Raw genomic sequence first — 21,038 nt, 5'->3', positions numbered from 1 at the left:
CAACCTGGCAACTCCCATGGTCTAAAGCAGCCTCGATTGACTCCCAGGGTCTGAGTCTCTGCGATACAACCCAGTAAAGGAGTAGTGGGAACTGAGATACCATAGACTCGAGATCCACAGCACATTAAGTGAAGTCGTAGTGACCCAGGGAAGAACCCAGAGAAGGCACAAACTTCCGAAATCATGGGAAAGAGGAATAACAATGGAGCAATGAATGCCCACAACCCCACAACATCACAATCTGATAAAACAGAAATGCAGAGATTTATAGAAGATCAAATCAGGAAAATAACTGTAGAAATAATAGAGGTGTTTCGAAAAGAATTCAGAGAGAGCCAAAAAGAGATAAAGGATGCAATTAATGAAGTAAAGGCCTCAACTCAAAGTACAAACAACCGATTAGACCACATGGAGAATAGAATCTCGCTCCTAGAAGATGATCATTCAAAAAATGAACACATAGTTTCTAATTTAGAAAAAAAAATCCGACAGCAGGAATCTGATATTGAAGAAATATGGGCCCATTTTAAGAGAGCTAACCTAAGAATAATTGGAATAGAGGAGAGAAAAAAAGGTGAAACCAAAGGGATTAACAATCTTTTCAAGGAAATAATAGCAGAAAATTTTCCAAACATAGAGCAAGAGGTCGATACACAGGTCCAGGAAACTTACAGAACCCCTGTTAGACAGGATCGGAGAAGAGGATCCCCACGCCACATAATTGTCAAAATGACCAATGTGGAAGCCAAGCAGAGAATCTTAAAGGCAACAAAAACAAAGGGCCAAGTGACATTCAGAGGCAAACCAATTAGAATCACTCCAGACTTCCCAAACCAAGGCATGAGAGCCAGAAGGACTTGGAGTAACATATTCCAAACTCTGAAAGAAAACAACTTCCAGCCAAACATTTCCTACCCAGAAAAACTTTCTATCAAATTAGATGGAGAAATAAGAAGCTTCCACGTCAAACAGAAACTGAAGGAATTTATGTCTTCAAAACCAGCGCTAGAGAAAATACTCAAAGAGATTAACTACAAAGAAGAAATAGGTAATACACACCAGAACCAGAGAAATAAGATTTTCCATCCAACAGACAACTAAGATTGGTTATCTGTGGAGATTCATTATTTATGTTAGTCTTTTACCTATCTCTAAATTGTATTGTTTGCTTTTATTGTTGCTATTTTTAGGATTTCTAGCTGGAATATTCATATACCTTCAGATATAGCATTTGGAAATATTTTTATCCCATTCTATCAGTAACTTTTAACTCTGTTTACATTGTCTTTGGATATACGATTTTTTTTTTATTTTTTAGGGAGTTTGTATACCCTTTTGTTGCCTGTGCCATTGAAATCATATCCAAGAAATCACTGCCAATTTCAATGTTGTGAGGTTTTATGACCCAGATTTTCTCCTAAAAGTTTATAGCTTTAAGATTTATATTTAGGTCTTTTATCTATTTTGAGTTAATATTTGTATATAGGATTAGTTAAGGGTCCAATTTCATTCTTTTTCATGTAATTATTTTTCAACAATATTTAGTTAAGATTATTATTTCCTCCACCAAATGTTTGTGGAAACCTTGTCAAAAACAACTTGACAATATATGGAAGAATTTAGCTCTAGGCTTTTATTTAACTCCAGTGGTTTGTATATCTGCCTTTATAACAGTACTACACTGTTTCAATTATTGTAGCTTTATATAGTTTGAAATCAGAAAATATACATCTTCTAGCTTTGTTCTTCTTCAAGATTGTTTTGGTTATCTAGAGTCCATATTCAATATTAGGATAGATTTTTTTCTGAATACTAAATAAATAAATGTATGATAGCTTCATCTAAAAAAAAAAAAGAAAAGAAAAGAAAAGAAAAAAATATTCTCTGGTAAGAAAGAAAGCAAAAAGAAATATTGAACTGTTATCGTTTAGTCATCAAAAGCTTGGTATCAGACAAATAAAACTGTTTTGTGAGATTATCATCGTAAATATTGGATAAATTGCAATAAAACTAGACGTCAACCACTAAGCCAAGCATGGGAAGGAGGGATGGGGAGGGAACGGGTAGGGGCTAACTGGGCAATGTGTGCATGTATGTCTACAAAAGTATTTTCTTTGTACCATTATGATGTATGAATACATTGCACCAATAAAAAATAAAAAATAAAAATAAAAATAAAAAATAAAAAAATAAAATAGGTCCGGGGCATAGCCTGGAGGTAGAGGCCTCTGGGTTCCATCCTCAGGACCACACACAAAAAAAGTCTAAAACATATCATGAGTAATATGTATGAACTTGGTGGTGTAATTCCTCTTACTGATGTGAAAAATTACAAAAAGATATTAAACAACTTATAATTACTAAAATTAACATGTTATAGCAAGAACCTAAAATAGGTTTCTTCTTTTTACTGAAAGTGTATCAGAATACAACAGTACTGAGAAGTAATGGAAAGAATTCAATAAAATAAATTTGTCTCTCACTGGTTGCTATAAACAGCAGCAATTCATGACTGTAACTCCATAATGCAGTGCTACTTAGTTGCTAAAATATTAAAAAAACATCAGTACAGTTTAGAAAATTACACTCGTTCCAAAATGCACCATATCAAGAAGAAAAAAATCCTAAACTCTGGTTAATACGTCAAATCTAGTTAGTATTTAACCAATGTTCTCATGTGACACTTAAACTTATGTATTTGTGTATGGGTACACTTTTATATTATAAAAGTGTAACTAAAATTTCATAAAGTCATACCTGTGTAAGTGTTAATTCATAGTGATATATTCTATTACATTGCTGTTTGATTTCAAACGCCAGTTACTAATTAAACTAATTTCACTGCCACTACTGAAGCACTAACTGAAGTGTGAAAAGCAAGGGCTGTAAGGTACTTGAAAATAAAATCTCTATGTCTTCAACCAAATTATGCACTTCTCACCTCTTTTTAAACTCAAATTCATGTCATTCCCAGTATCTAGAATGTCCTATCTATCTCTTTGCAGGAATATTTTTCAACCTTCACATCTTGGCTTAAATGTCAATTCTTCAGCCAAGTCCCCACTCCTGTCAACCCAGTGTAGTAGATTAGGTCTTTGTGCCAAATACAATTATAACAATTGTACTTCTGTAACCTTAATAATCACCTGTCCGTTTTATCGTTTTGCTTAAAGCTTCAATAACATGAGAAATATTTTCACTACTATATTCCCTGTTCTCAACAAAATATCTGACATGAAAAGCTCAATAAACACTTACTGAATGAATAATCAGGATAAGAATGCAAGAGAAAAGATGATTTCTGAGCAAACAACCCAGAATAACATAATACTGAAGGAGAATAAACTCAGAGCACTGAAACTACCTGGCTGTCAAGACAAGCTAAAGTAATCAAGGCATTGTGATATCAGCAAAAGAACAGATGAACTGACAGAACAGAACCAGAGAGCCCAGAAACAGACTCACAGAAATAGTTACACTCAAATGATCTTTGACAAAGAAGCAAAGACAATAGCATGCATATGCAAATAATAATAATCATAATTTCTAGATATAGACCTTCCACCCTTCATATAAATTAACTCAAAATGGAACAGAGACCTAAATGTAAAAATACAATACTATAAAAAAATTCATGTAAGTTAACACAGAAGAGAACCTAAATAACCTTGGGTACTGCAATGACAGCAACACAGTATGTCAAAAAAAGAATAAGACTCAATTAAATTAAACACACTTCTCTCTGGTGAAAAACAATGTCAAGAGAAAGAGAATACAGGCCAGACTGAGAGAAACTATCTGCACAATACAAATTTGCTGAAGAATTACTATTCAAAATATACAAAGAACTCTCAAAACTCAAATATAAAAAATAACCCAGTTAAAAAAATGACTAAAGATGCTGGGCGTGGTGGCGCACACTTGTATTCCCCGTGCTTGGGAGGCTGAGACGAGGATCACACGGGTTTCAAAGCCAGCCTCAGCTACTTAGTGAGGCTTTCAGCAACTTAGTGAGACCCTGTTTCCAAATAAAAATATAAAAAAGGTCTGGGAGTATAGCCCAGAGGTAGAAAGCATCTGGGTTCCACCCCCAGTACCACCAAAAAAAAAAAAGACCAAAGATCTGAACAAACACCTCACCTATGAAAACATGCTCAATATCAAATGTCATTAGGGAATTAAAAGTTTAAACACCAATGAGATAAAGACAAACCAATTAGAATGACCAAATCCAAACCTATTGACAATATTAAATTCTAAGGAAAATACTAGGCATCTTTTATTGCTGGTGGGAAGGCAAAATGATACAGCCACTTTAGAAGACAAGATGGCAATTTCTTATGAAAATAAACATATATTACTATATGAAAAATTATCCTCTTTGATATTTATTCAAAGGGGATAAAAATTTATATGCACACAAAATCCTCACATGAATGTTCATTAGCAGTTTTACTCAAAACTGCCAAACAAAATGTCCTTTAGTAAGGATAAACTGGTATAACCAGAAAATGAAGTATTATTTAGTGCTAAAAAAAAAAAAGAATTATCAAGCAAGAAACGGACAAACCTTAAAAATGCCTATTACCAAGTAAAAACCAATCTGAAAATCCTATATACTGTATGATCCAAGCTATGTAATGTTCTGAAAGAAGCAAAACTATGAAGATAGTAAAAAGATCAGTGATTGCCAGGGTTTGATAGGACTGCTGGGGATGAACAGAGTACAGAGGATTTTTAGGGCAGTGAACATACTATTGTGTATTATAATGTGGGATTCATGTCATTCTACATTCATACAAACCCACAAAATGTACCATGCCAAGAGTGAACCCTAAGGCAAACTATGTATTTTGGGTGATTATGATGTGTCAAGTACAGGCTCGTTAATTGTAACAACTGTACCACTCTAGTGGTGAATACTGAAAATGAGGAGGCTATGCATTTGTAGGGGAAAGAGGTGTAAGGGAATTCTCTGTACCTTTTACTGTAAACCTAAAAGTTGCTCTAAAAAATATTCTGCAATTAAAATTATTTCTGATTTACTTTTATTTATATAATAGGCTCAGCGTGGTGGCACATGCCAGTAATCCTAGCACTTAGGAGGCTGAGACAGGAGGATCGAGGCCAGTGAAGACCTTTAAAATGGCAACACTGAATGCCATTTTACTCCTGAATGACATTTTACTCCTTCACTTAGCAAATGATAGCACTATAGCAACTGCCCACAAATTTTGATGCTCTTTCTGTTAAATTCTTTTTATTAAAAAAAAAAAAACTCTTATTATTTGATGCTGGCAAAGACTGATAAGCTCAGATGACATGATATAATTAATTCCAGATAATAAAAACTATACCTCAAACCCTAAAAACAAGTCACAGAAATATATGCTACTGCTAAAAAAAGAGTGGGGTGTTGCTGCCTCACCAAAACTAAGAAAACTTACTTAAATTACAAATACAAACATGAAGTATTTATTCCCCTTTAAAAATGAATGCACATTTTAGGAAGAAAATTTTCAATTACCTATGCAAATTTTGCAGTTAAGATCAAAAAGATGCTGTCTGTGTTGACTAGTGGTATCTTTAGACATGGACTCAGTCTCCTCTTTTTGTTTTTCAGATCCTTCTGGCTTCTCCAATGACTTATTGGCTATAGGTTCCTAACAAAAGTGAGAGTAAAAATTAGTTTTGCATGATAAAATTTGGCATCAATTTTAAAAGTCAATTTATATTACACACTGATACTTTTCCAAAATGAAATTATACTCATATAGGTGAGGTTTTGATATTTTTTACTATTTCTTTAAAAAAGCTAGCTATTCAGGTAAAGAAAATGCTCAAAATTCCTCATTGTTCAAAGCTTTTAGTAAAACTTCAAACATTTTCCTCACTCAAATTTGAAAACAGAGAAATCTGCACTAACATTCAAATTACAGTCTATTTAAGAAATACCTATAGCTGGGTGTGGTAGTACACAGCTGTAATCCCAATACTTGGGATTTGAAGCTAGTTGCTGAGCCTAGTTAACTTAGTGAGACCCTGTTTCCAAATATAAAATATAAAATACATGGGATTTGAAGCTAGTTGCTGAGCCTAGTTAACGTAGTGAGACCCTGTTTCCAAATATAAAATATAAAATATAAAAATAAAGTAAGTCTGGGGTATAACTCAGATGTAGAATGCCCTAGCAACACACACACATACCTACAGATTTCTAAGCCTACTAAGAAGTAGTATCTTAGGAATCTATATTGTAAGAAGTACCTGACATGATCCCATAATGCAAATAATCTATGTACTAAGAGGAACAATACTCTGAACAACTGTAAAAAACCATTAAACCAATAAAATAAGCACTTTTAAAATTATTTTTCAACCTTAAAGGACAGTAGGCCAATAAATTCTTTTGGAGTCTTCATGCTGTTAGCTATAAGACATGACACATCTAATATCTTTACCTGTATCTCCATGGCTGCTTCCTGTTCTTTCATTGGGGCATCACTCTCAATTTCTATTTCACCTTTATGAGTTATTTTTGTGATTGGTCGTCTTTCTACTTCTCTCTGCTCTTTCTCAATCATCTCTATGGTCTAACAAAAAAAATTTTAAAAAGATTTAAATATTTACTTCCAATGTATACTTTTAAATAATAATAGCTTATCTAAGAATAAATCATCATAGATAACTGTTTAAAAATTTTTTTATTGGTGCATTATATTCATACATCATATTGGGGTAAAAAAAACTTTTCTGTACATACACAGATGACTTTTAATTTGTAGGTAGTTCTCTCATTAAAAAAAAAAACAAAAACATACTGAGTGCTTAAATATGCCAAAGGCTATTTTAAGAGCCGATGTTAAGAAAATTAGACTCTAAATTTCAGCCATGAAAAGTTCACATGGAGCCAGGCGTGGTGACGCACGCTTGTAATCCCCGCACTTGGGAGGCTGAGACAGGAGGATCACACAGGTTCGAAGCCAGCCTCAGCTACTTAGCGAGACCCTGTTTCCAAATAAAATATAAAATAGGTCTGGGAGTATAGCCCGCAGGTAGAAAAGCCCCTGGGTTCCACTCCCAGTGCCACCAAAAAAAAAAAAAAAAAAGTTCACATGTATATTGTAAGCAACAAAAGTGCAATGTAATTTGCAAAGTAGTAACACATATTTATATTTGAAATCAGCACTTTTTAGCAGCTGCCACAGGAAAATAAGAGCCATCTTGCTCTTAAGATTCCTAATTTGATGGTTTTAACATCCCCCAAATGGCAGTTTATTCAAAGATCAAAAATAATCCAGCAGTCCCCTATTAGTTGTCTCCTAAGGCTATTTAACACTGATAATTCACAACTGAACAAACTAAACAAGACATTAAAATTTAGCAAGGATTGCAAGAGATAAAAGGTAGCTTGGAACAGAATGGGTAAGAAGGTAAAGACACACTGCATATATCTGGGCTTTGTTAAGTACAAATCATCCTTTAAAGAAAATGAGGGATGTGTCCTAAGGAAAGAATAAGTGACGCTTCATTTCAGTTGACATTGTGCAACCAGTTTCAAAACAAAAAAAGTATGTACATACTTGGAATATGAAGGTAAAGAAAAGTAAGATTACTTTCAAAATAAAATAAGAAGCCGGGTGCGGTGGCGCACACTTATAATCCCAGCATTTGGGAGGCTGAGACCAGAGGAACGCAGTTCGCGGACAAACTCAAGTACTTAGTGAGGCCCTCTGCAACTCAGTGAGACCCGGGTTCAAAATAAAGAATAAAAAAATAGGGCAGGGGGTATAGCTCGGCGGTCGAATGTCCCTGGGTTCCATCCCCTGACCCGCAAAAAAAAAAGAAAAAAAAAAGAAAAAAAATTAATAGGAGAAATTACATGGTGAAGGTAAAGAAATGATTAACAAATATGACATTAAATCAAGCCTTCTTGTACCAATAAAAGTATAAAAATGTTTTTAAAACCAATGTCTTTTGATCTTCAAACAAAATCTAGCACAGATCCACATAAAGGTTTAGTGCACATGAATGAACAAAAGAATTAGATAAATCATGTAGAGTCAAGTATGAACCATAACTAATCATTTTCTAGAATAAACAGCTAATATCCTGAAGCTATTAGAATAAAATATTGGATAATATGGCTCTCTCATTTTAACAATAGCTGTAAGTCACATATTCACTTAATCTTTAAACGTACTTCAAGTACACCATTATCAACTAAAAGTTCTTGGCATCTGTCATTATTTTTCAGTTTTAAAAATGCAATATACTGTAGCTATTATACATGCCAATTTCATCTCAAATAGTACTGCATAATTAAATATGTAATATTTCTGTTATACAAACATTTATATATGGCAACTCAGGTTAGGATTTATTGATGAGTTAGTAACAGAAAAATAAACATTTTTTCCAGAGCTTTTGCCATTTGAGCCTTCAAAATATAAAGTATTGTAAATGTGTACTTAATCCATCTGGCTCTACAAATTACCAATATTCATAATACCTATAACCCGTGTTTATAAAAAGTACATATGTGCTTAAAATTTCTCTATTTTCCCAGCCTTCCAATTTGCAAAATATAACAAGACAACAGAGAGAAAAGAAAAATCTGCAGAGATCAGGGAAAACCATAGAATTTAAGAAACAGAACAGGCCAGGCATGGTGGCATGCACCAGTTGCTATTTGGAGAAGCTGAGGTAGGAGGATTGCATAAGGCCAGGAGTTCAAGGCCAGTGTAGGCAACATAGTTTCTTAAAAAAAAGGAAAAAAGAAAAAAAGAAAAAAGAAAAATAAAGAGAAGAGAAAAAGAGAATTGTAAAGTAATTAGAAAAGCACAAAGTCTGTATTACTGTGTACTTTGTATTTTTCCTCTGTGACTGAAAAACATAGGTATGCTAGCTATACATATATTTATATGTAAATACATATATTTATATTTACATGTCTATTTTCTCTTCGTCTCCAAGCAGCTAACTCTTTAGAAGCTAGTTCTTCTGGATTCATTCTTATAAGATGATCAGGAGTTACTTCACCTTTCAAGACCTTTTTAAATAGTATCTGGATGGATTGATAAATGAGGAGAGAGACAAACATTTTAAAAAGAAAAAGAAGTTACTCTACATAAATTTTTTAAAAACAAAGATATAACCTTGATGTCTGATTTTAAAATATTTAGTGATGTATATTATTATATATTACCTACTACACACAGACTAAGGCAGCAAAACACTTATTTTATATAAAATCAACAATGGAGAAGCATACAGAATGGAACCATCATATATCAGCTCAAACATTGCATTGAGCCTACCCAAGGACATAAACCATCGTAAGAGCCAAGCTATAATGCACCCAAGCTACCAAATAACAGAGCCTTGCTCAATATGATGTCTCCTTATTGTTAAAGATCTTAAAAGGGGCCACTGGAGGCGCCGGGCGTGGTGGTGCACGCTTGTAATCCATGCGCTTGGGAGACAGAGACAGGAGGATCGCACAGGTTCAAAGCCAGCCGTGTTGGCTTAAGAGACCCTGTTTCCAAAAATAAAATAGGTCTGGGAGTGTAGCCCGGAGGTAGAAGGGCTTCCAGGAACCCCACTACCACCAAAAAGGGGGGTGGGGGCACTGGAAAGAATTAAATTCAAGAAGAAAATCTAAAGTCAATTGGCCATTACTTAATTACTAAGAAAAAGGTTCTAGATTACATTACTAGATTACTATATCTGGTTTCTCTTGGACATCATAGCAGATTGTACAATATAGACTTTTCTTAAGTAGCTATTAGCATACTTAAGAAAATACTTCAAATCAGATACAGTTGTCCCTCAGAATCTGCAGGGCGAGTTCTAGGACCACTCCATGGAATACCAAAATCCTCAGATGCAAGTTCTTTATTCAGGATGATGTACTATTTGCATATCACCTAAGCACATGCTCCTATACACAGTCATGTGGCATGTAACAACATCTCAGCCAACAATATACCTCATGTATGATGGTGGACTCATAAGATTTTATCACCGACGGAAAGATGAGATGTAGCTATCTTAGTGTATCAAATATATCCTGTGATACACAATGGCAAAACTGCTCGACAATGATTTCTTCAGAATACATCCCTATCAGCCGGGCATGGTGGCCCACGCTTGTAATCCCAGCATTCGGGAGGCTGAGACCGGAAGATCGCGGTTTGCAGACAGCCTCAGCTACTTAGTGAGGCCCTCTGCAACTCAGTGAGACCTTGTTTCAAAATAAAGAATAAAAAATAGGGCAGGTGGTATAGCTCGGAGGTCAAATGCCCCTGGGTTCCATCCCCAGACCCGCAAAATAAAAAAAAATAAATACATCCCTATCGTTAAAGGACACATGACTGTAGTTTAAATCATCTCTAGAATTAACTATATGTAATATAGTTTGTAAGGGCTATGTGAATTGTATCAGTTAAAGAATAAAAACTAGAAAATAAGTCTGTACATATTGAGAAAAAGGGTAATTTTTAGAATTTTTGATCTGCTATTGCTTGAACACATGAATGCAGAATGCATGGAGAGAGGACTGACTTAAATGTTAACTTAATAACCCTGCACAAATTTATATTACTTGTGTGCAAACTTTCAGGTAAGGAGATTGTTTTTAATAATATTATATTGTACCTAGAGTCATCTGTAGCAAAATCACAGCTGGGCCTGAATAAATGTAACAAAAACAAGATAAATTTGTATGGACCTGAAAATATGTTCACTGGCATCACTTGTGCTTGGTGCACTCATCAATGAGATCCCTTTGGTACACACTCACAGACACATTTCAGATTTCCCGTAAGCCTCAAACAAAAAATTCCCAGAACAGATAAGGAGTTCAGGCAATGTTTACTCCACTGTTAAAAGATATTTAGAATTAAAGCTGTATTTACTAAAAACTGTTATCAAGTTGTTTTGTTTTGAGAAGGAGACTCACTATATTACCCAGAAGGGCTTTGAACTCCTGGGCTCAAGCAATCTTCCTGCCTCAAGCCTGGCTTTAAGATATCTTATTTTTTTTTATTTTTTATTTTGGTGGTACTGGGGTTCCTGGAAGCCCTTCTACCTCCGGGCCACATTCCCAGACCTATTTTTACATTTTTATTTGGAAACAGGGTCTCCTAAGCCAGCGCGTGCGGCTGGCTTCGAACCTGTGCGATCCTCCTGTCTCTGCCTCCCAAGCGCGGGGATTACAAGCGTGCGCCACCATGCCCAACCCTGGCTTTAAGATATCTTAAAAGTAATTTATGAAGCCAGAAGTGATAGCACATACTTGTAATCCCAGTACTTGGGAGGCTGAGATAGGTGGTTTACGGTCAAGACTCAGGTATTTAGTGAGGCCCTCCACAACTCAGTAAGACCGTATTTCAAAATAAAGAATAAAAAGTAGTGCTGTGGGGTGTAGCTTGGAGGTATAATGCCCCTGGGTTTAATCCCTAGTACCGAAAGAAAAAAAAGTAATTTATGTTTTTAAGGAGTGCGGCTATATTTTCAGATTTAAATAAAACAATACAGTGTTTGAATTTCAGCTTAAAGGTTTCCTGAAAAATATATATCTTTTTTAATAATCTGGGTTATGTAAAGAAAGAAAACTTACATAAATCAGAGTAATATGTGTAATATTTTATTTATTTTATTTTACTTTTTTTTTTTTTTTTGCTGTACTAGGGATAGAACCCAGGGGCATTCTGCCTTTGAGCTACATCCCCAGCCCTACTTTTCATTCTTAATTTTGAAACAGTGTCTCACTGAGTTGCAAAGGGCCTCAGTAAGTAGCTGAGGCTGTGTTTGAACCACGTTCCTCCTGTCTCATCCTCCCAAATGCTGGATTACAAGCATGCACCACCATGGCCGGCTGTGTAGTATTTGAATAGACTCATTATATAGCATTACATATTACTATGCAAAATTCATAATCACTTGGAAGAACATATAATTTTCACTTCTTCAGAACACATAATTTTCTTCCAAGTGATTATGAACTGGGGATATAGCTCAGTGGTAGAGCATTTGCTTTACATGCATGGAGTCCTTAGTTCCATCACCACAAAAGAAAAAAAAAATTTACATGTTCTAAACCAAGACATAATTTTACAGTCTAACTCTATTACAACTTAGATCCTTACAATTTCAGGAAAGATGGAATCGGAAATATACATAGACATGAACGAAACATACTTACACTGTTCTTAGGATCTTTCAGATTGAATATCAGACTTCTATATTTGTTCTTATATTTAGCATCTGTATCCCGAAAAAAAGAAAAAAGCTCTTTTTCAATTTTTGTAGCAACTTTGGCTGCCTTTTCCTCTGGTACCTTCAAATTCGAGTCTGTAAGTCTTAAAATTAAAAAAAATTCAATTATTTGCCTAATACAGGAAGCATATATTATTGAATCTTCTGCAGTAACAATATATATTACCGTTTCATAAGAATGTCTTTGAGAGAGTGTCTGACACTTTGTCTGATCTGATCAGTAGAAGGCTTAGAAGTAGCAGCAGAAGGAAGATGCACATTAGGCACTCCTTTTTCAACTTTCTTTTTCTTTATCTCTTGCTTCTCATGAATACCTAATTTAAACAAACATCAAAAATCATTAAATTTTTTCAAAGATATTTTCCTTTATAATGAATGCATAAGAAGTTTATAATCAAAACTGACTGATTAAAAGTCATTATTTAGAAATAAAATCAGAACTCATAATCCACAATAAAATATTCCTGACACTGAAATTTTAATTAAAATGAAGTGATTAAAAAGTGGCTCTACTTACACTTATAATCTCAGCATTTGGGAAGCTGAGACAGGAGCATCACGGTTCACAAACAGACTCAACTACTTAGGCCATTTGCAACCCAGTGAGACCCTGTTTCAAAATAAAGAATAAAAACTAGGGCTGAGTGTAGCACAGAGGTAGAATACCCCTGAATTCCATCCTCAGTACTGCAAAAAAAAAAAAAAAAAAAAAAAGTGGCCCTAAAGCTATAAACTGCATATACTCTTTACTAAATTTAGATATCTTTTTAGAGTTCATTACTTTTCAGATATATTCATTAATTAGTGCTTTTTATTTATTTGTTTATTTATTTATTTTGCAGTACTGGGGATGGAACCCAAGTGCATTCTATCTCCAACCTATGCCCAGCCCTACATTTTATTCTTTATTTTGAAAAAGGGTCTAACTGAGTTGCCAAGGGCCTTACTAAGTAGCTGAGGCTGTCCGCAAACTGTGATCCTCCTCATTACAATCTCATCTTGTAATGCTGGGAATACAAGCATGTGCCACTAGGCCCAGTCCATTAATTAGCTTTTAGAAAGAAGTTTGACCTGAATTTATTAGGTGAGCAGATAATTAGGACCTTACCTAACATCATGAAATTGATCAATCTCTTATTTTAACTGGTTGGTCTTAACTTGAATGTTAAGTTTTTCCACTGGTTTTCATTCTTTCATTACTAAATCTCATGTATTTCCAAAATCTTTATTTCAAACATCCAATGTAAAAAAAAGTAATTCCACGCTGGGTTTGGTGGCACACATTTGTAATCCCAACATTTGGGAGACTGAGACAGGAGAATCACGGTTCGCAGACAGCCTCAGCTACTTAGTGAGGCCCTCTGCAACTCATTGAGACCCTGTTTCAAAATAAAGAATAAAAAATAGGGCTGGGGGTGTAGCTCGGAGGTAGAATGCTCCTGGATTCCATCCCTGATCAGGGGGGAGGGGGACACACACACACACACACACACACACACACACACACACCACTATTCTGATCTATCATATCAGCTCGTTTACTCTTAAAATCTTCTTACTGCAACAATTTTTTTTTAACTTTCACTGACTCTTTTTTTTTTTTTTTTTTTTTGTGGTACTGGGGATCCTAGAAACCCTTCTACCTCCGGGCTACACAACCAGACACTTATTCTTTCTATTTTTATTTGGAAACAGGGTCTCTTAAGCCAGCAAGGCTGGCTTCAAAGCTGCACGATCCTCCTGTCTCTGCTTCCCAAGTACAGGGATTACAAGTATGCAACACCAAACCCGACGCTTTTTTTCTGAAATTTTAAAAAACTTATTTTTAATTAATACACAAAATCAGACATATTAATGAATCGTTACATAAGGTTTTGGTACATATATATAGTGTGAAACATTCAAACCAGGCTAAACATATTTATCTCCTCAATTTCTTTGTGGTGAAAACATTCAAAAATCCCTTCTTTTATCTTTTTAAAATATACATAATTATTGTTATCTACAGTTACCCTCCTGTGCAATACAGCAGAACTCTTGCTCTTAATTGTAACCTTGTACTTACTGGTCAGCCTTTCCTTACCCTTCCCTACCCTTACTCTCTCCAACCTCTGCTAACCATCATTCTGCTTGCTATGTGATGAACTTCTTTAGAGTCTTAAATATGAGCGAAATCACGTGCTCAGTTCCATCTATGCTGTGACAGGATTTTTTTCTTTATATGTCAGAATACTATTCAATTGTGTGTATATACTACATTTTCTTTCTTTCTTTCTTTCTTTTTTTCTTTTGGTGCTACTGGAGTTCCTGGAAACCCTTCTACCTCTGGGCTACACTACCAGACCTATTTTTATACTTTTTTATTTGGAAACAGGGTCTCTTAAGCGAGCGCGGCTGGCTTCGAATCTGCATGAAGTGTGAGCCACCACGCCCGGCTATAGCACATTTTCTTTATCCATTCAACAGCCAAGGGCATTTCAGTTCTTTCCATATCTTAGCGATTGAGTAGTGCTACAGTGAACCTGAAAGTGCAGCTATCTCTTCAACATACTGATTTCATTTCTTTTACATACATAACCAGAATTAGCACTGTTGGGTCAAATGACATATCTATTTTTATTTTTTGAGGAACCTCCATCCACACTGGTTTCCATAAGGGTTATACTATTTCACAGTTCTAGCTACAATCCTGCCTCTTATATTTAAGTAAGGAGGTATCTCACTCTAGTTTTGATTAGTATTTCCCTGATGATTAGTGATGTTGAGCATATTTTCATTTACCTGTCAATCTAATAATTCTTTTTTTGTGTGTGGTACTAGGGGTGGAACCCAGTACCACCTCTGGGCTATACTCTCAGACCTATTTTATACTTAATTTGGAAACAGGGTCTAAGTTGCTGAGAGCCTCAGTAGCTGAGGCTGGCTTCGAACCTGTGCCATCCTCCTGTCTCAGCATTGCAATCCTTGGGATTACAAGCGTGCGCAACAACGCCTGTCAATCTAATAATTCTTAAATCTATCATTTTTATTATTGTCATGGCCTTATTTTTACACTGTCAATATTTATTTATTTATTTATTTATTTATTTATTTATTTATTTATTTATTTGCAGGTCTGGGGTTTGGAACCCAGGCACATTCGACCTCCAAGCTACACCTCTGTCCTGTTTTTTATTCTTTATTTTGAAACAGGGTCTAAGTTACGGAGGGCCTCATTAAGTAGCTGAGGCTGTCTGCAAACCAAAATCTTCTGGTCTCAGCCTCCCGAATGCTCAGCTCTGCACACATTGTCATTACATTCGACAGTATGGTACTATTACCATTTCCTCACATATTTAACACCTATATTCTCTCTCCTTTAAACAACTTATTTGGCAAAACCAAAATTCTGATGAAAGATATCATTTATCCTTTATTCAAATAGGTTTCAAATATCTGAAAATAACTGGTACTCCAGATCTCATTTTAAATTTACAACCAAAAATACCAAATAAGTTAACCTACCCTAATGCTACTAACTTGTCCAAGCAAATTCGCAATTCTATTTTCCAAGATAGCTATTTCACAATTTTTCCCTCTCTTCTCAAATCAACAATTGCTTTCTACTTTCAAGACCATTTCATTTGATTGCTTCATCTTATTACTGAGAAAATGAAAATGTCAGCTAACACATTTTCCCCTCACCAAATAGATCCTACCTGTGTTAGTCTTCTCTCTTACCACATATAATACTCCCCGTACAGGTGGAGCAAAAATTGAAAACATAAAGAATTTTAGCACACATATGATGACGCTCAAAGTTTCAGATTTGGCCAAAGCAGTAAAACAAGAGAAAGAAATAAAAGGCATCTAGTAGAAAGGGCAGAAAAGAAATTAGCACTGCTTGCAAATGGTATTATTTCATATATAGAAAAACCAAAAGACTACCAAAAAAAAACTCTTGGAAATGGTAAATGAATTCAATTAAAGTTGTAGTATAAAAAAAAATCAATGTCCAATGTTAGTCGTTTTTTATGTAACAATAATCAAGTTGTTGAGACAGAAATCAAGAAAATAGAGCCAGGTGTGGTGATGCACACTTGTAATCCCAGTACTTGGAAATCTGAGACAGGAGGATCACAGGTTGATGGCCAGCCTCGGCTACTTAGGCCCTCTGCGACTTAGTGAAACCCCATTTCAAAATAAAGAATAATAAAAAAAAAATAGGGCTGGGGGTATGACCCAGAGGTAGAATGCCCCTGGATTCCATCCCCAGTACTGCAAAAAAAAAAAAAAAAAAAAAAAAAGAAAAGAAAAAGAAAAAAAAAGAAAAAGAAAAAAGAAATTAAGAAAATAATTCTATTCCCAATAACTACAAGAAATAAAACACGTAGGGATAAATTTAACCAAGGAAGTGAATGATCTCTAAAATCAAAATTATAGGGCAATGGTGAAAGAAACTGAAAAAGACAAAAAATAAAAAGGCTTCCCATGCTCATGGAATGGAAGAACTGATAGTATAAAAATGCACATACTACACAAAGTAATCTATAAAGTCAATGCAATTCTTATCAAAATATCAATGACATTATGCCAAGGTGGGGCAGGGAGGGAGAACACTCCTAAAATCTGTATGCAACCACAAAAGATCCTAACGAGCCAAAGCAATCCTGAGCAAAAAGAACCAAGTTGAAGGCATTAACAATACCTGCCTACAAAAGATACTGTAAGAGCAACAGTAACCAAAACATCACGGCACTGACATAAAAATAGACAATGTAGATCAATGAACCAAAAGCAGAAAACCTAGAAATAAAAGCACATATTTTCAAACCAACTGATTTTCGAAAAAGGCATCAAGAACTATACCAGAGAGGCCTCTTCAATAAATGATGCTAGGGCCAGGCATGGTGGCCCATGCCTGTAATCCCATCATTTGGGAGGATGAGACAGGAGGATCTTAGTTTGTGGACTTAGCTACTTAGTGAGGCCCTTTGCAACTCAGTGGCACTGTGTTTCAAAATAAAGAATAAAAATTAGGACTTCTGGTTACATCCCCAGTACTGCAAAAAATAAAATAAATAATGCTAGAAAGACTGGAAAACAGACATGCCATAAAATATCCTTTAAAAAATTCCTTGAGAGCCAGGCATGATGGTGGACCCTTATAATCCCAGTACTTGGGAGGCTGAGATAGGAGGATAACAGGATTGTGGCCAGCCTCAGCAACTGAGGCCCTCCGCAACTTAGTGAAATCCAAAATAAAGAATAAAAAATAAGGCTAGAGGTGTAACTTGGAGGCAGAATGCCCCTGGGTTCCATCCCCACTATCACAAAAAGGAAAAAAAGAAATTCTTAACCCCACATCCACACTATTCTGGATCCCTTAAACAGCAAAACTTCTTGGTATATTTGTAATTTTAAAAATAGTAAAAATAGTAAATACTTACAAACAGTAAAGTTACTTAATTTTACATTTTTTCCCTAAGTTATTACAACTGATTTTGTTCCTTATTCCCTGAAGCAACTCTAGTCAAGGTCCACAATGATCTATTTTGCTAAATTGTAGCAAAATAAGGTATGTTCACTTTATTTGATGTCCAGACCACATTTATTTTATTATTATTATTATTATTTTTTTTTTTTTTTTGGTGGTACTGGGGTTCCTGGAAGCCCTTCTACCTCCGGGCTACACTCCCAGACCTATTTTATATTTTTGAAACAGGGTCTCTTATGCCAGCGCAGCTGGCTTCGAACCTGCGTGATCCTCCTGTCTCTGCCTCCCAAGCGCAGGGATTACAAGCGTGCGCCACCACGCCCGGCTCCAGACCACATTTAACACAGATCATTTCCTGGCTTCAGGCCACCATGGTTTAACTCTCCTTCCTAACAGGCCATCTCTTAGTCTCCTCTGCTGCATCTTCTCTTTCTTATAGCTTGTGCTCTAAGGGCTGTTTCTTCATTACAGAACTTTCTCTGTGCAGTTGTTGACATCTAGACCCATAATTTTAAATTATTACATAATGATGAGTCCCAAATTTATAAAAGAGCCCACAAAGTGACACTACCCAACCCCTCATGGGGGAGTGTTTTGAAATAAGAACCATAAAAGCCACTGAGGGCTCTCACACTAGTTCTTTGCCACTTGAGACTATCCATGTTCTCCCTGGAATGTGTATCCCTTATTTGCTAACTAAATTCTTTGTCTCTGGACAAAAAAAGAAGAAGAAAAAGAAAAAAAAACCAAATCCCACAAGTTACCATCTCCATTCTACCCAAAACAGAAGTTCCCACTACTCTCCCTGACTACAGCTCTCTAGTCCTTCACCGCACTTTTTCTTCATGGGCTTTAAAAAAAACATCCATTTCCTAGCCAACCTGTTTTATCGACCTTCTCCCACTACTATTTATGAAAGTCTATGAAGGCAGGACCTTAATTTTATTGGCCCCTCCCCAGAACTAAAATAGTGATTCTGAATTAATTACAAGTAAGGTCAATCATGTGAGCTATTTGTATTGCCATTAAAATGTCAAAATTTTAAAGATTCCCTACATATAATTATGTATGAAGTAAAACATACATTAGTATCTAACAATTTATTTTAATCATACTACCTGGTTTTGAAGTTTTTTCTCCTGTGCAAATAACAGTTGTAGATTCTTTGGGTATTTTTTCACTTTTTTCTTCTGAGGATCTTCGTGGTAAAACTGGTTGACCCATCTTTCGAAGAGGAGCTAGCTGCCATTTTTTAGCTTCATTATCTCTACAGTCTGATGAATTTTTGCCTTCACCTGACTCCTGAAAAAAAATACTTAATTCATTAAAATGAAAACTACTAAGTAATCTTTAAATACAAAACTGGCCTCAAGAGTTTGTGGATGAAAAAATTAAACATAATTAGTATTAAACCTAATAAATCAAATATATTAGTCCACTGAATATGAAAAGTTTTGAAAAAGTCTGTACAAAATTAAATCCTATTAATAAAAAGAAGATTCACAGTTGAGCATGATGGCTCACGCTTATAATTACAGTACTTGGGAGACAAGACAGGAGGATCAAGTTTCAAAGCCAACCTCTGCTACTTAGTGAGGCCCTCTGAAATCTAGTGAGACCCTGTTTCAAAAAAAAAAAAAAAAAAAAAATAGGCTGGGAGTGCAGCACAGAGTTAGAATGCCCTTGGGTTCGATCCCCAGTAACTCACCCATACACTCCCACTTTCATTTAAAATCTATTTGTTAAGTACCTATTTTGTGCAGAACACATAAAAGCCTACAAAGGAAAAAAGGTACAGGGATGTCATGTTCCCAATAGCATTAGTAGAAATTTTATTACACATAAGGTAATAAGAGTTATTAGTTGGCTATGCATATGGAAAAAGGGAGAGATTATGTAGAAACAATCATCTATACTTTTCTCTGTATTTCTAAAAGAAATTAAGTCATACTTCTCTAAACAAGTGTATCAATTAAGTTCTCAGTGTGCCTATTGGAAATTTTTACTCCCATAAGGTAAAATAAAACAATGTACTTGCTAATCTCATCTTAATTTATAACCCACAAAGAATTACTAGTGAAACTAGAATTCTGACCTCCTTACCCATGAGCTTTAAAGACAGGGAGAGTACAGTGCATACAAAGATATACAATCATAAGTTTTAAGATACAGTATGTAAGAGCATATATAAATAAGAATGGTCTTCATAAGAACAGGAATACCCTTTTTGTATTTCCTTGCTTGCCTCTCCCAACTAGACTTCCTTGAAGAGAGGAACACATTCAATATGTTAAATACCTAACCTGGATATACCATGCCTGGCACACAATGGAAACTTGTAAGTGGTTGAACTTGAAAAGAAGACTACAAAGTCGAGTGTGGTGGTACACACTTGTAATCCCAGCATTTGGCAGGCTAAGACCAGAGGATCACAGTTCACAGACAGCCTCAGCTACTTGGGGAGGCCATTTTGCAACCCAGTGAAAGCCTGTTTCAAAATAAAGAATAAAAAATATGGCTGAGTGTTCCATCTCCAGTACCACACAAAAAAAAAAAAGGACTACATACACTAACATCAAGTAAGTCTAAAGATTCAATACTTAACCATCAAAAGGAAAAGGAAGCAATAATCACTTGGATGGTTGGTGTGTGCATTTACAAATCAGACTAATCTCAGTTCCTTTTTTGATACAGATATTGGAATAAAGAGAATTCTCAAAACATTAGCAATATTAATGTTTTATAATTTTGTTTGTTTTTGGTACAAGGGATTGAACCCAGAGACAGTCTACCTCCAAGATACACCCCCCTGCCTAATATTGTGTGTGTGTGTGTGTGTGTGTGTGTGTGTGTGTGTGTGTGTGTGTGTTGGTGGTGTTTGAACCCGGAAGCACTCTACCTTTGAGCTATATACCCAGTCCGATTTTATTTATTTGGAAAGGGAGTCTCACTAAGTTGATGAAAGTCTCACATCTTTCTGAAGCTGTCCTCAAACCTGCAAATACTGGGACTAGAGATCTGTGCCACCACACCTAGCTTCTGATTTCATTTCTTATTTGGAAACAAGTTTTTCACTAAATTGCCCAGGCCGGCTTTGAATCTGTGATCCTTCCTGTTTCAGCCTCCCAAGTACTGGGGTTACAATCGTGCACCACTATGCCTGGTTTATTTCTTTTAGGCAAAGAAAAAGAGAACTCAGTTAAATAATACAGTGAGCTACATTTCTAAATGGTTAAAAAAGTGTACACAAAAGGTGTTAACAGTTAATGATATATAGAAG

General features: G+C 35.4%; 1 protein-coding gene across 3 annotated transcripts in view; it reads right to left on the bottom strand.

Moving 5' to 3' along the window:
• The window catches only part of PHF3 (PHD finger protein 3), a gene marked incomplete at both ends in the record, with an annotated part of 93,687 nt that overhangs the window by 15,858 nt on the left and 56,791 nt on the right, over positions 1-21,038 (bottom strand). For all 3 annotated transcript variants that reach the window (XM_080699735.1, XM_080699733.1, XM_080699734.1), the window contains 6 exons: positions 5,528-5,663; positions 6,462-6,593; positions 8,951-9,067; positions 12,209-12,365; positions 12,449-12,596; positions 18,877-19,060. In XM_080699735.1, the coding sequence (XP_080555861.1) occupies positions 5,528-5,663; positions 6,462-6,593; positions 8,951-9,067; positions 12,209-12,365; positions 12,449-12,596; positions 18,877-19,060 (874 nt within the window). The remainder of the gene's footprint in view (positions 1-5,527; positions 5,664-6,461; positions 6,594-8,950; positions 9,068-12,208; positions 12,366-12,448; positions 12,597-18,876; positions 19,061-21,038) is intronic.

The sequence above is a fragment of the Muscardinus avellanarius genome (genome assembly GCF_963383645.1).
Source record: "Muscardinus avellanarius genome assembly, chromosome: 8".
Classification (NCBI taxonomy): Eukaryota; Metazoa; Chordata; class Mammalia; order Rodentia; family Gliridae; genus Muscardinus; species Muscardinus avellanarius.
Note: the sequence above shows the minus strand (reverse complement) of the source record. Positions and strands in the feature narration are given on the sequence as shown.